The sequence below is a fragment of the Pygoscelis adeliae genome, unplaced genomic scaffold, assembly GCF_000699105.1.
Source record: "Pygoscelis adeliae isolate BGI_AS28 unplaced genomic scaffold, ASM69910v1 Scaffold122, whole genome shotgun sequence".
Classification (NCBI taxonomy): domain Eukaryota; kingdom Metazoa; phylum Chordata; class Aves; order Sphenisciformes; family Spheniscidae; genus Pygoscelis; species Pygoscelis adeliae.
This window is the reverse complement of record NW_008824358.1, coordinates 3,162,607-3,177,955: the sequence shown is the minus strand read 5'-3', so window position 1 is coordinate 3,177,955 and position 15,349 is coordinate 3,162,607. Positions and strand designations below refer to the sequence as shown.

General features: G+C 38.6%; 1 protein-coding gene across 1 annotated transcript in view; it reads right to left on the bottom strand.

Annotated features, from left to right (window-relative positions):
- XPO1 (exportin 1) overlaps positions 1–12,239 on the bottom strand; it is a 41,910-nt gene extending 29,671 nt beyond the window's left edge. Inside the window, exons 1-3 of the mRNA XM_009319582.1 lie at positions 12,112–12,239; positions 8,274–8,375; positions 4,293–4,365 (exon numbers count right to left, since the gene is read on the bottom strand). Coding sequence (XP_009317857.1) covers positions 4,293–4,365; positions 8,274–8,375; positions 12,112–12,237 — 301 coding nt within the window. The 5' untranslated portion in view covers positions 12,238–12,239. The remainder of the gene's footprint in view (positions 1–4,292; positions 4,366–8,273; positions 8,376–12,111) is intronic.
- Between the last annotated feature and the right edge of the window lie 3,110 nt (positions 12,240–15,349).

Genomic DNA, 15,349 nt, shown 5'->3' with positions numbered 1-15,349 from the left:
CCATTATCTATTTGTTTTTCAGCAGGGGGGGAAAAAAAACCTAATTCCCGAAAATTCTTAAAAAGGGGAGAGCTTGTCTTCTCCACACACACACACAGAAGAGCCATGTAGCTCATTCCCCCTTCATTACTGAGAATCAAAAAACATCTCTTCGTGAAGCAGGCCACAAATTTCCATTAAAATATCTAATCGCTCCACAGAAAAATCTCTTCAACAGTAACTTCCGCTACATCAGGAGCTTTATACTTAACTCCAGGACCTTCCTGTGAGCCACTAAACTGCATCTCTCTCCAAACACTTCACTTTTTTTTTTCCTCTCCATTTCAAAATGAGAAAAGTGGTACAAGCAATTCAGGTTTCCTAATGAAGAAGTGCTTATCCATACCAACTCAAACCACTCCAGACAAGCTCACTCTGTTCACGGGAACATAATTTCATTTCACATTGCAGGACTAATGAAACGTATCACTGAATTGGAAGACCAAGAAGCCTTTATTTCCAGGCAGTTTTTCACACTGTAAGAGAAAATCCTATTGAGACCATAGCACTTTAATCAAATTACATCCTTTATAAGCATTATTAAACAAATCAACTCTACAGAGTATCAGAGTTTAAAGCAATTTAGTATCTCCTCAAAAAACTGAGAATTTTTACTTGAGAATGATAGTGCAATAATCTGGAAATAAGCCAAGTTCAGCACCGTATGGGATATTCTGGAATATGCCACCCACCTTTCACTAAAGGAGCCTCAGTAAGGTTTGCATGAAAACCACATTACATCGTTTGTATATGTGTAAGAGCAATCCAAAGCATTCTCTCACACTCTAAATACATTATAAAGAGCAAGTCTAACTCATTGCTATGGTCTCCAGCTAAACGTGTCTGAAGGCTGAACATGCAAGCCAGGCATCTCATTTAACTGAATTTTACCAGTTCTGTGCTGTGTTCCATAAACTCCACTTTTGTCTAGATCACCAGGTCGGCAATTGGTTCAAACTGCTAACTCCAAAAGCAAACAAAAAAGTTCAAGAACAAGAAAAAGCAGAGTAATCATGTAAGTATTTTAGAAATGTAAATTGTTTTGCCCAATTCCTGTTTTAGAATTACAGGAAGATACCGATGAACTTTCCAAAAGTGCTTACAATCCTCAACCTTCAAAAACCAATGACACCTGAGGAACAGAAAAACTTTTTACAAGTTAAAAGGTACCAGGGCCAGAAGAGTTCAAGATTAAAAGCTAACTTAAAATAAAAGCAAACATGAGAATGGAGTTTTGAGTCCAATGAACAGATCTGAAGAAAACGTATTTTCCTACTTGCATTTGGAATTCCAGGCTGGAAGCTAAAACCTCCCAGCACTCCGACAGAAGCGATAACAAAACCCTGGCTAACCTCAAGGCCCAACAAGTCATTCTGACGTACAACTTGAGGTACAAGTTGTACATCAAAAAAAAGGAAAAAAAAACTCAAAAAAAAGGTTACAGTTCAGGCTCTGTAATTAATGATATCATTTTATTTCTCCAAGAATTTTCAAGCAGGTTGTTTCAAAAACTTTTTCATTCACTGACAGCTCAATTCAGGTCTGCTCTTAACTTCAACTCTTAAGCACTGCTATGGTTACAAAGGGAAAGCAGTATTTTCTCATAAATAGATTTCGTTTCATCTTAACCAAAAGTAAGATTTGTCAGCTGTATTTACTACACAAATCAAATTAGACATGTTAAGTTTTATAAAGTAAGATATAAGCTAAAATTAACTGATTTATAACCCACATGAATTGCTTTGTTACTAAGCGTTACTTTGTTACATTGAATTTCCTGCACCCATATTTTACTAGTTACACTTCAAACAGGAAAATCCTGTCAACTAAAGGAATGACTGGAGTCAGAATCAAGGAAACCTTAATTTAACCAGTCGTCTTATCTCCCAGGTAATCAAACCGCCTGAACGAGCTCTGGAGCAGTTCTTTTGCACCAGCCAGTATCACCAGCCAAAAAAATAAAAAAACCCAACCACCACAGACCAGATGAAACCGGATTAGAGATGAAACATTGATTCTCCCTTCTTCACCACTGAGGCCAAGATGGATCAAATGCCACAGTAGGCTAAATATATTTGGTTCCTCTTCTATTGATGTACAGGAGAAACCAGACAAGTGAAAGCCAACTAACTCAACTCCCCTAAAAAGTGAGGACAAAAGTCAATTTCACAATTTCAGTTTGGTTCTGTGAAAGGGAAAATATTTTAAAAGGTTGAACTAAAGACACACATTTGTGAGGATGAAGGTGGTTTTTTTTTCGTCTGGAGTCTTCAGAAGTACAAAAGTCAGGAAAAACAAGAACACAATACTTAAAGTTGACTGCACAACTACAGACAGTAACTTTATTTTGCATTGTAATGTATCGAGCTATAGTTACTGCATCTTCTCAGATGACAGGAACCAGTCAAATGGTACTACCATGCCTGCAAACAATGAAGTAACAAAAATCTAAAGCACCAACTCAAATATATCGGTTCCACAATTCACTTAAGCAGTGTATCCAGTAGTATCTTGGCATCTCAAGAACAGATGAGATAACATGACCCAAAGCACAGCCAGCATCCTCATCCTACCACCACTATTTCTCATCTATTCTATGCATTAAGAGCATGTCTTCCTAAGACTTAGAATTACTGAATTATATTCTGTATTTGGCACTTGTTCAGTTCCAAACTACCAAGTAGGTCTACCTCTGTGACATCTGCTATTCTACTACACCTCACTTCAGCAGCGGGCAGTAGTAACCTGAGTAACTGCTTCAAACTACTGACTCCTGACTTTCTTCCTGCTCTGCTCCCACAGCCAAAAACTTTAGGAGAACTTCCAAATGCTGAAACTAAGTGCTCATAGTCAGGAATGTAACGATATATATGAGCAAGTTGAGATACTCTAATTATTAAAAGCATGGAGAGGACTTAACTCCAGGGTGCTCCCTTAGTTTCTCAAAAGGGCACAGCCTTGGGTTTGAGCCTTAGCTGAAGCTGTTCCCTAGAAGCCTGCAAGTCTGTTTCCAACAGCAGAATGAATGTGAATCCTTACTTCCACCTTCAAGAAGAGCTACGCTTTACCTGTTAACCTATAGTTGGAAGGAGTGGGGGAAAGGCGAGAAGAATAATCATCACAAAAACGTGGAATTCTCCCTCTACACATTTGTTTTCATCGACATTTACAGTTACGTTTCAATCAACATAGTTTCAGAACCCAAGCACTGGCAGTAAAAGTTTAAAGCCCATCTTAGCATTGTTAATAAAAGCTCACAGCAGAACACAGAAATTTGGAATAACTTTAATGAGTTCCAAAACCAGCTTTTAGTAAAAAGCCAAGTATAGAACGGTGACAACATTCAATGGCAGGAATTTAAAGTAGCTGTACTTAATGTTTTGAAGTCCAAGTTATCATGACTTGACAGAAAGCTACGTGAACAAGCGCTAATCCTGTACCATAGAGGTACCTCCATTTACTATAGCTAACGTATAAAATTCAACACACATTGCAAGCTATAAGGGACGGAGGGAAAAACACAAAACCAAAACACAGCATTTATTTCAAGACTTCCAGATTCCTTGAAATGACAGAAGACTGGGGTTTGCCCTACACTGCGCTTCCAGTTACAGCAATCTAGCTTCATATACGCTTACATGAATTAAAAGCAGACTTTATAGTATCTCACTGCCTAAAAGAATGAATGACCATTAACAGGTAAGACTACACATTTACCTAGTGTTTCTATTTTTAAATAATTATGACTGCTTACAATTTCAAAAAAGTCACATAAATCTACACATGCTACCAGATGGACCACAGAGCCTACCGGAAAAATGACAGCGTACTGGCGGGGCTGCACACACAGCCCAGACAGGCTGAAGAGAGCCTCCGTACAGAGAATCGAAACCTCTACCTCAAAGCCAGGAGCTAACTTCAGAAGCTGCCTAGGGCTAGACCTCTTCAGACAAGTCTGACCTGTAAGTCAGTACAACACTTAAGTGGTGATGTTTCAAAACTATCAGTCACACCTTTTACCTTCCCGTGACATTTACAGAATTTCAGCTGCTCACCACCCCACTGAGACCATTATCACGAAAGGGAAAGACGTGGTTTCATCATCCAGAAAAGCACAGATGGTCTTACTACGTACGTGACAAAAAGTTACTAGCCTAACTGCATTTGAAGCTGAAACTTACTTACATGGGGACCGACAGTCTAAATCTCAGTTAATACACAAAGTTGAGAGGAATACAAAAATCCCTCCCTACCTTCACACTGGTTCCTTGGAAGAATCTTCCATCTTGTTTTTATCACATTTTCCAAGATTTGCAGTCCATAATACTGAAATTGGAGAAGAACAAGAAGTGAGTACATTACTGTAGGACTAACTAACTTTCAGGACTCTCATTCAATCAGACATTCACACTTAACATCTAAGACCTCAAGATTATCAAACTAACAATTTTATTAAATATATGTCTATTCACCCATTTACTGAGGTTTCATGCATTTTTTTTTCTTGCTTTATTCTTCACTATACTAAGTCCTGCTGTTTGATCATGCTCACACCAGGAGGGAGGGGGGGGCATGGGAAAATAATGAAAAGCCCTCTGGCAGACAATTTTGGCTATTTGGAGAAGAGAAAGTAGCAGCCAGATATGAATTTGCATCATAAATGACTGCTCATACATTCAAGTATTAACACAACCAGGCTCCTAAAATATTTAGCAGCTTGGATGGTCTCAAGCTTCCTATCGTTCCTCTAAGAGCTGAAAAAAAAAACATTTTATCTTGGCATCACATGTCCTGACACTGGCACTTTCTAAAGAAAGTATTTCCCAAACTTCACTGGTGTGTTACTTTAGGAACAGCAAGACAACCCACAGGTTTATTTAATTTCAATACCCACCCCAATATGGCAGCTATTTCTACTATTTAAAGACGAACTTTTGTGCTCAGTCAAAGAATAATAAAAATGTGAATAAGCTCTTGGAAATCCTTTTACCTTTCAGGAATTCCTTCCTATGTTCTTACCCGAAACCATTACGTTTGCAAAGTAATCGGTAAGGCCAGTCCCTCTGCCCATTTGTCCCTACTGCCAACTCACAGTAACAGGGAAAGAAGTTTGTGATGATATGATCGAAGAACTTTAATGTCTAAAACCCCATTAGCATGAATAGACAGGAGAGAAAAGGGGATGAGGAGTTTTGCGTTTACTTTATCTGCAGTGGATTAGGAAGAAAAAAAAAAAAAAATATCACATCAATGCCTGAAAGGTAAACTCAAGTTTTCACAGTTAAAAGTTTGGCTGAGAATAAGAGTTCCTCTTTAAAATGGTTAGTTGTTATACAAAGTAGGATCATTAGTATTTCAACCAAAGGGATCATATAAACTCCAATTTAATTAAAAAAACACAATGTAGACTGTCCCAAACTACATTGTATTAAAACACCATTTTTGCTGTTCTCATCTTCGCATAACCTACATCCCTTTGCTTCTCTATCCGACCCAAGTTCCCGCGAGCTTCACATGTACATCCTGGATTTGCAAAATATTCTGTCACCTTCCAAAGTCTTGGGTACCAAGAAAAATGATGCATTAACAGAAAGTTGGCAGGGTATTTTTTTCTTCATGGTCAGCAGCAAAAGTTTATCAACTAGATTTTAATCTGTAAATTTACTTAATTACTTAACATAAAAGCTAATTGAAATCAAGGGAATGTTCACATAGAAAATGTATGAAAACATTGTTAAGCAAAACGTTTCACTTCACAGGAAGTGATTTCAGCCACCGCTACAGATTTATAGACATCATCTGCACCTGATCCAGGCTCACAGTACAAAACATACTTACAAAAGCTTCTAACAATGTTGAAAGTATGAACACACTGATATCAGACAGCGCTAACTTTCCTGAAGCAGATCTAAACTCTAGGTAAATTTCTAGATTCTACAGGCACACATATTAATAGCCCTTTCAGGTAACAGCTAACCAAAAACGTTAGTTTTGCTTCCAAACTTTTTTCCACAAGTTAACTTATTTGGCTTTTAAGACCAGAATGGCAAGTCTAGTTTCATTTTACAAAAGCACTAGATGACCAAACAAAACTTAAATGAAAATCCTAACATAAACTAAGGACAGACCTCATCTTTAGTCTTTTTGTTTCCCCACCTAGGATTTTCCTCTCAGTCAGAGAAAAGGACAAACACCTCTAGCAATTTGCCACACCTATCCCTCATTATCTGCTCAGATATCTTAATTCAGATTCACGTACCTTAAACCGTGAAGAGGTTCATGCTGTCTAGGTTTCTACTCATTCTTTTGTACATATGTGACTTCAATTCTGCCCTCTCCTAGTGTCTTGATCATCTCTTCCTCAGTACTAGTAATATTCATTTTTCCTAACACTCGCACATGAAATGAAACAGCAGCAGTAATAAAATCACTGCGTACCATCTTCACCTACACATCTTTCTTGCCCTACCATGTTTGAAGGCTTCATCAGCCTGCCTGAACGCTCTGCAAAGGGCTTTCTACGTTTCTTTTGTTTTGTTTTTAAGCTTCAGTTGATTTGATGGTTCTAAGTTTTGGTATTTCCCCCGATAACGAGATACACCAAGCCCAAAAATGGTCACTGACACCAATTACAAGTTTTGCCATCTGAACTATCAGAAGAGTACTTTTTAATCAACCTTTGCGACAGTGCACGCAAACACACTTAAACTGTGCATAAAATAGAAGTCTTTCAAAATTCATTTGCTCTTGGCTTGCTTACTTCTAATTGCCTAATAGCAATTCACTGCTCAGTTATGAAGATGAGGGACAGGTAACAGCAAAGACTGGAAAAAAGTATGAAATGATCCCTATGGTAGAAATTTCTATGGTACCCTTATTACTTATTCTATGCACCGAATCCCTTTCCCTCCCACCTCCCAAGAAACAAAAACAATTGATGAACAGAATTCAGTTAAAGGGAATCAAAAGGGTAGACCTTGTGGAGGCCTGCCGTCAAAGCCTAGCTGTGTCAGTTGCACAGGAAGACACCCCTTTTCTTCCTATTACAAGCAATCAACATAATGGAACATTATGATTAATATCAGGTAGTGTTAACAGCTTTAATTAAAGAAAAAATATGACTGCATAAAAGCCAAATGTCATAGTGCATAAATTTAGCACCAAATCATTTGCAATTTATGTAAATTGAAGAATTCTTTACCTGTTGCTTTCTTTCTGTTCCTCTAATCATCTCATTTTTCACAAGACAAATTTGAGTTTTTAAAAATACTGTTGATAAATCAACTTAAACATTAGTAACGTCTGTCAGTATAAAAAGCAAAGTTTACCAGGCAAGCAAACAGGCAAACACTGTTACTTAAAGGTTAGCACTTTGAGGAAGTTCTTTAAACTGTTTTCCCCTAAACTTCAGAGAGCAATGAAAAAAATGGAACTGTTTCATGAATACCGCCTGATTTCAGAAACCATCCAAACACGATTATTTTCTGTTCGAACACAATGTGTATCAAGCAGAAAAACACGCATGTCAGTTATTTGAGATAATCATCATCAACTTAAGACAGTGAAAACACATTTCGATCAACTTGTCTGTTCAAACTTCAGAAGCCTTAGGTAAAGCATTTAAAATTGTAGAAAAACTGAATGCTGCCCCTTTTAGTCTCTACCATGATGGATGGATTTAAAACAGCAGTACAAAGCAAATGTGTTCTGCATATTAGTAAAGACTAATCTCATACTACAAAGAGTTTGGGGTGCTTAACTTTCATTGATTGCTCAAAGTCTTGGCCTAATAAGGTTTCTCTTTTGTCTTTAATACACCTAGGGACAAATTTTCTCCTCAAGTTACGTGCACATAGCTCTCATTATGCTCAAAAACAGCCAAGCACTTACCCAAGGACAAAATGTGGCTCTAGGAGACTTTTTCATTACTCAGATGTACACAGACACACACCAATCTTTGGAACTGGCATTATGCTTGTATGTGCCTTGAAAAAAAACCCTGTATTTCCAATTTAGCTCTTCCTTTTTTTTTTTAAAAAAAAAAAGGAGAAACTCTTGTCGATGTATTTTGTCTATTTACAGTTCTTGTTTAAAGCCAACTTTGGGAACAAGACAATAAAAAAAAAAATGCGGTTTGAATCAAGAAAGTCCATGGCTAAAAATGAGATACCTTCCTCAAAGTTTATGAATGGAAGAAAGAGGAAAACCAAATAAATAAAAGTTCATTTGCTTACTTTGGTATTCATGTTCTGAGAGAACTCCAAAATAGTATCAACTCTTGTCCACGCATCAGGATGTTCTTTTAAGTGAGTCAAGACTTCCTGTGCCATTCTTTGCTAAAAGCAAGTTTGAGTAAAAAAAAAAAGTATTAGTATCAAATTATTTAAGGAATTGTATACCGTCAGTGAAGACATTAATATATAACACATCTTTAAATCACTTATCCAAGAGTTTGGAAGAACTCAGTTGGGAGCAACAAGTCCCTTAAGCCTCCTTCTGTGAGACAGTTAAGTTTATTAACAACCAAACTCGAAAAATGCCTTGATGTAAGACAGTCATTTACCTACTTCTGCTCCTCTATACCGATTCACCTAGACCAGCAGTGAACATGTGAGAACAGCACCCGTTACAGGGAAAACATCCTAGGGAATTAAGTTTTCTCCCATTCAAGAAAGTCGTCTAGATAAAATTTTACTCAAGGGCACCCAAACTTTCTAGTTCTACTGGAAGCATTCATATAAAATGCCAGCTTTAAGGAGTACTGTGTCATGCTGCGAAGTTGTTGATGTAGGAACTGCTGATTTTATTTTGAAGAACCACGGAGCAGAGCATTAGAGGTCTCCAATCCCTGCTTCTGAGGAATCCCTTGATCTATCTAACAGCTTACAAAACAATAATAAAAACTGACTGGGGGGAGGAAGGGAGTTGGTCATGCTAATGGCTTGTTCTTCCTTGGGACTGACATTACCAATTATTGTACTAGATACTATGGCTTCAGCAATTTGCAAAACCTCATCTGAAGCAATGACACACCAAAATAGCCGAATTCATTTTAGCTATCTTTTCCAAAAGCCTGGACGTCCATAAGCATTTTTTTAGGGAGCCAAATAATGTTAGCTATTTCCAAAAATGCGGTGTAGTGACAAATCTTGCTGCAAATTATACCACCTACAAGCATCAGACACTGTCTTACCAACAAGATGACATTTTACATCACAATTAACAGAACTTAGGTCGTTCTTTCACTGCACTGTAGAGCCAATTCAATGGAATAACAAAGCAGTTAAAGCTTTCTTTACTTTAGGATTAACTTCAAGAGTAATAGCTTACTACAGCTATGCAGATTTCTAGTCTGCTAGAAGAACATGCTTGAGCTAACCGTCAACTGGTGTAAGAAAACGTATTTTCAGTAAGACAGAAACCCCATCAAGACCCAAAATCTATATACATATAATGCGAGAAACAGACAAATTGGGTATGGGATTTACCGAATTAAGATTGAAAGCTACAACAGTGAAGAGCAAGGATGTCTAAATTATCTGTACAATACTGGCATCCCTACTTAATATAATTGAGCATAGTGGAGCAATTCCCAGTCTGATACTGACTTTGACTAGCAAGTAAGTCCCTGTAGATTTGATATGGAAAAGTACCAAACAAATATTCTTCTTAAGTCCAAAAGCAGTACAACCATATTCTCACAGTATGACATCAGAACAAAAAAAAAAAATAAAAAATAAAAAAAAAATCAGCACTTTTGATGCAGTTTAGCGTAAGAGGGAAAGAATAGCTGTATGGCTTCCAGGTTCAACCTGCGTGTGTTTTTCTACTGGCCTCCTTAGTGATTCTAATACTGGTGACATATCACAGGATCAAATTTCAACACCAACAAGATAGAGATGCTCAATATCCTTTTCCCAAGCACTGAAAAGTTTGCTCTCACACCCACTAACCCCTTTTCTGGACATCAATTCCTGTAGTTTCATAAAAGCAGTATAAATTTAACAGTAATGCTTAATCAAGATGGGAGCCTCAACCGTATTGTTGCTACCAAAAAGAGCATCAGTTAGCAAATAATCCTCCTGGACATGTGAAGGTCTAAGACCAACGGAATCAGGAGTCTGGGATGAGTCCAGGTAAATATCTACGAGTTGTCTGAAGTCTCCTTAGTCACATATTGCACTGGGGACATTCTTTCTTTTCAGAGGAGTATACCAAAAAAAGCTAAGAACAGGAAAAAAGTGTAAAAGTCTAGGACAGAAAAGAGCTTCTTTCTTGCCTAATGTAGATCAGCAGGTAAGAGTTTTGCAAGCAGAGATAAGAACTAAGCAGGAGACAGCTGAATCTGAAAGCAAGTTCAGCATGGGCCATCCAGGCTGCATTCCAAGCCTTTTTTTACCCTAACATTACCCCAATCTATTCCAGGCAAGCCACTGATAATCTCCCAATTTTAATACTTAGTTTCCTCAACTTCTATTATTCATGCCACCCTGTAAGTCATGATTTGAGCTGTCAGGCTCCAGAGAGAAGCATTTTTTCCTGCAGGAACTTTTGAACTCCTTGGACGAGGTAAGAGCTCACAGACTCACTGAAATATGTCTCCACCTTTGGAAACGTACTAAAATAGCAAACCAAATTTTCATTAAAGTGACACACATTAGTACATGTATTTAAAATAGGTTTATATCATCATTCAATTTTGCCAGTTAAGCGCCACCTCTTGAATTTTTGCTTCTTATTGCATTGATTTTCTAAATACCAGAGACTATACCCAGCTGTTTTAAGTGGAACAACTTCTCACAATACCAGAACAATGGCAATTTGATCACTGTATTTAGTGTTAATCCTCTATTCTCCTTATAAACCTTCCCGACTTTTTAAACTCCATTCAAACCAAACAATACCGTAACCACCACCTATTTTGTAAGGCAGTAAACAAACATACTGCTCACAAAACAAGCACTCAGAAGTCCATAGTTTTAAGGCAAAAGCTACAAGCAGTTTTCTGTCATATGATCATTTAAAAAAAACTACAGCTAGTAACTATTTGAATTTAAGAAACTCAAATTACAAGTATTTCAAAAAAACAGCAAGGTATTTCAGAACCTGTAGGAATTCACATTAGTAAGCCTTACAAAAGCTTTTTTTTTTTTTTTAAGATACACAAAACAAGCATAAGCAAGTATATTATTGTTTATTCTAATAGCTGGAAGGAATAGAAAAGCATCAGCTACTTTGTCTCATTTTAATTCACTTCTTGTTGTTGTGCAAGAGTATCTTAGTAAGAGATGTCTGACACTGAAACTCCCGATTTGTTAAGCATGAACAATTAAAATTTGCCAGAAGAGCAACTATGCCAACACCCTTGTAGCAATACTTGCTTTCAACATTTAAGTCTTTTTTCCAAAGTAGTCCAAGAAATAGCTAAAAGCAATACAAGATTCACTTTCAAGACAACATATGCAAACACACAAATGCACACATTTCCCCGATTTAAACTTAAGACTTCACAGTCTGCACTAAGTCCAAAGAAGAGAGGGCAGGAGGAACCTGTGCAGACAAACAGTAATGGCGGAAAAAAAACTTGATACAAGAAAGGACAAACTCTTCTCTTATAAAGAAGCATGCCACACATATTTAAGTACAAACACAGTAATAACACCATTAAGATTTTTCTTTTAAATACAATCCTTTGGTGAAGCCAACATTAAATTTATGGCTTCACAATCCTGTCCACGGTAATAAATAACAGGTAACTCGGACCTTCCTGAAGAACTAAGTCAGAGAAGGCGAGCTGCAAGCAGAAGCGCCCTTACCAAACTGCACTTGCTCATACCTTTCACCAGCAGAAGGCATGCTAGAAATGAACACACACTAAACTAACATTTTTCTAAGTGTTATTTTAATGTTCATCACACGAGGCCTGTCTTTAAACCAGGACATGTGAATTACCAGTGATATTCCAGTCACTAGCAGAGTAAATTCACTAGTATTACCGATTTTTACTGAAGTGAATTAATTTTGCTCAACATTTAACGTGGTCAATAAACATAGGTTCTAAGTCCACATTACCTGCGCACCTTCTCCATGGTACAAGCAGTTCACCACATTGTCCAAGAGATTGATATCCAGTTTCTGGTTAAAATCCAGCAGCTGACGAGCTGCATGGTCTGCTAACATTGTCATAATTGCTGGCATAGATTACTGCAAAATAAATAAAAAATGTTGATCAGTAAGAAATTATTAGTAGATGTAGCTGTAAAGCAAGTGCTTCAACTTATGCATCTCATTTGAATGGGATGAGCTATGTTAGCAGTTCTAGATAGCACTGAATACAACACTCCTTCAATTGTTGAGCAAGTAGCAGGACAAACCCACTCTGAAAAATTCACACATCACTACCCCAACTGAATTCTCAGAGTCTTCAGCAGGCATAACCCATAATAACAGTCTGACTAGCCAACGGGCTGTATTATCAGCAAGCTAAAACTTATTTCAAAGCAGGTATCAACCCCCTACCAGTCCCTGGTGTAACGTGTGTAAACCAGTAAGCTTGCTGGTAGAAATACCTAGTGTTGTTACAACCAAACGCCATACTAGCAATCTCAGTCAAATTTTGAGTTTCCAAGGCCAACGTGCACATTTAGAAGATCAGTTCTAAAAGCTTTTAAACAATTAGTTATGAAAGTGAAACATGATCTATATACACAGTAAGAAGTTAGCCAGAGGGCATTTTTCAAATACTTGGGGGAAACAAAAACAAGTTAACTAATACAAGTAAAAAATTACCATTGAAACTAAGAAAGTTGACTGTTTGAAGGCACTTTGAGAGGATGAAGTAAGGGGACTGTTAAGTCAGCAGGTTACTCCGCGTACCGCGTTAGATCACTTCAAACTAAAATCAAATTCTACTGGAGGTTTCAGGTCCCATAAAACCAGCAACACATAGCATTAACTCTTTGTCCTAGATATAGCAGCCTCAATATCATGCAAAGAAAGTCAGGTGGGGTGTGTGTGTAAGATGCTTACCAGCCAGAGACTGGTACAAGATAAAGGCAACTGCAAAAAGCAAGAAAATAAGCCAGGAACCACAGAATTGTGGACGGTAGGTTATACTCTAACCTTTCCACACCACCCCCCATGTTGGAAGCACCTGATCAAGTTTATTGCCCTCTTCTCACAGTTACTGGCAACTGTAACACATATTCCTTCCCTCTCCTCTACAGCGGCTCTCCTACCATTCATCCTCCTTTTCAGAATCTTCCGTAAAGCTACAAATTTCATATAAAACTGCGCACCTGAGAAATAGCCAGAAGTCTGGACAACTGCGAGATCACTCAAAAGATAGAGCTAGCTGCATACACAGAAAGGTACAGTCTGAAACTTCCAGAAACGCCCCCAATAGGCACAGCCAACCCGTTCTTTAGCATAAGCTAGAAGTCAGATCTGCTCTTACTAAGTAACTTCATGTGTAAGTATGAATTCGTTTTATGCCTTACATATTTAAGGCATGCTCAAAAGTAAAGAGCAAGACAAACCTGTGCCTCAACCCAAGTAATTGCTAATTAAGTGAAAGTCCTACCTACAGTAGCATACAGACAAGGAAAATCTTTTGTTTAGAAATGCATATTTGCAAGCAGTGTCAAGCAATTTCGTTTACTTCTCTACAGAAAGACATTAACTTCAAAAAACAAATATTTTAATTGTATTTTGAAGTAAAAAAACCACCCATTTAGTTAGTATTACTATGCTAACGTAATCATTTTGAGGGCTCCATCTCAACATCCAGTCAGCCTTTTTACAACATCTACCTGGAAAAACAGAAGGTAAGAAGCATCAAGTAGAAACCGAAATAAATTAAAACTAGCACTCCCCATCTGTCCTTCTCCTCCCCGACTCCTAAAGTTTTCAAAATTGCAATGTTAAGCATGGAAGCGAGAAACAGAACAGCAGGGAAGGCCGATTTCATTCTTTTAACTCAGAAGGACGCTTGAAAACGTCATCTCGCAGAGGGCAGCAAGCAGCACTACGAGAAGGAAACCGCACCAATTAATACGCTCTTCAGCTTAGAGCGGTTAATGCTCCCACCAGACCCGCGTGCTGTCAGGCACGCCCCTTTTTGTTCACATCTGGCTTCCACGGCTGAACCGGGAGCCGGGAGAGCGGTTTTCAAACTACAAGAAACGTCGTAAATCAGCCGTTCCTCAGGTAGGGCCATTCACGTCAGATTTAAGCCTCTTTCGGTGGTTTTTTACGCAGCCCTAAGAGCACAAACGAGAAGCCACGTGACCAAGAGAAGTTATTAACCACATGGAAGCAGAAAGGAAATGTTCTGAATAGGGCCCTTTGCCACTCCCAGCATTATCTTCAAAATGACCTACCTACTCGAAAACTGAAATACAGAAATGGCGGCTTTGTGGTCAACACCAACTGCAATCAACTCGATTTCCCACTCCTAACAACGTACCCACGTGAAGCTTGTAATTTTGAACTTACTATAGTCCTATACTTTTTTTCCCCCCATCGTGCCTGAGCCCCCGAACAGGTTTAAACCTCAGCTCTAAGAGCCACCGCTAATCAATTCTTCAACGCTGCCAATAAGTGGGGAAACAGAAACAAAAGAAGAGAAAAAGTTTAAAAAAAAAAAAAAATCTGAACTACAACGTAGCAAGAATCTGACATCTACCGAAGGTCAAAAGAACTGCAATTTCCAGCACTGTTTACATAGTTATCCCAACTCTCGATGACCCTGGACCTTTAAGTTTAACACAACTGTTAGCTTATTATGATACACCCGATTCATTTAAGCGCGTAGTGCGCAGGAATAAAAGCCGACATTTTAATAGTTAAGAACCGTTGAGTATTCACAATGAACCCTAGAGCACCTTCAACCCAGCTACTTAAAGCTCACCGGGGGCAGCGATTAAAAAAAAACCCCCAAACCCTAGGAGGGTCACTCTGCCCCATTCCTAAGCATGCAATTCCGCTACTGAACGCCAGTGAATTCCCGCCCCACCACCCTCTTCCAACGAATTAGTTGCAGCACTTGTAAATTCCTCCCGCTGCACGGTACGGAACGGAGCACATCACAAACGCATTCGCGCTACGCTTAACGCACCAGCAGCCGCAACGAAACGATTCCTTCCCTCGCTACTTCACACACGTGTGCCCGCGCACGCGATTAAATAACACCGCTCCGCGAACAGATCTGCCCGACCCCCCGGAGCATTCCTTTTCGGCACGGCCGCGCCCGAGGCGGAGCGCCTCCGAAATAACTCGCACCCACCCAGCGAGGAGGCCTTCCCCTGCT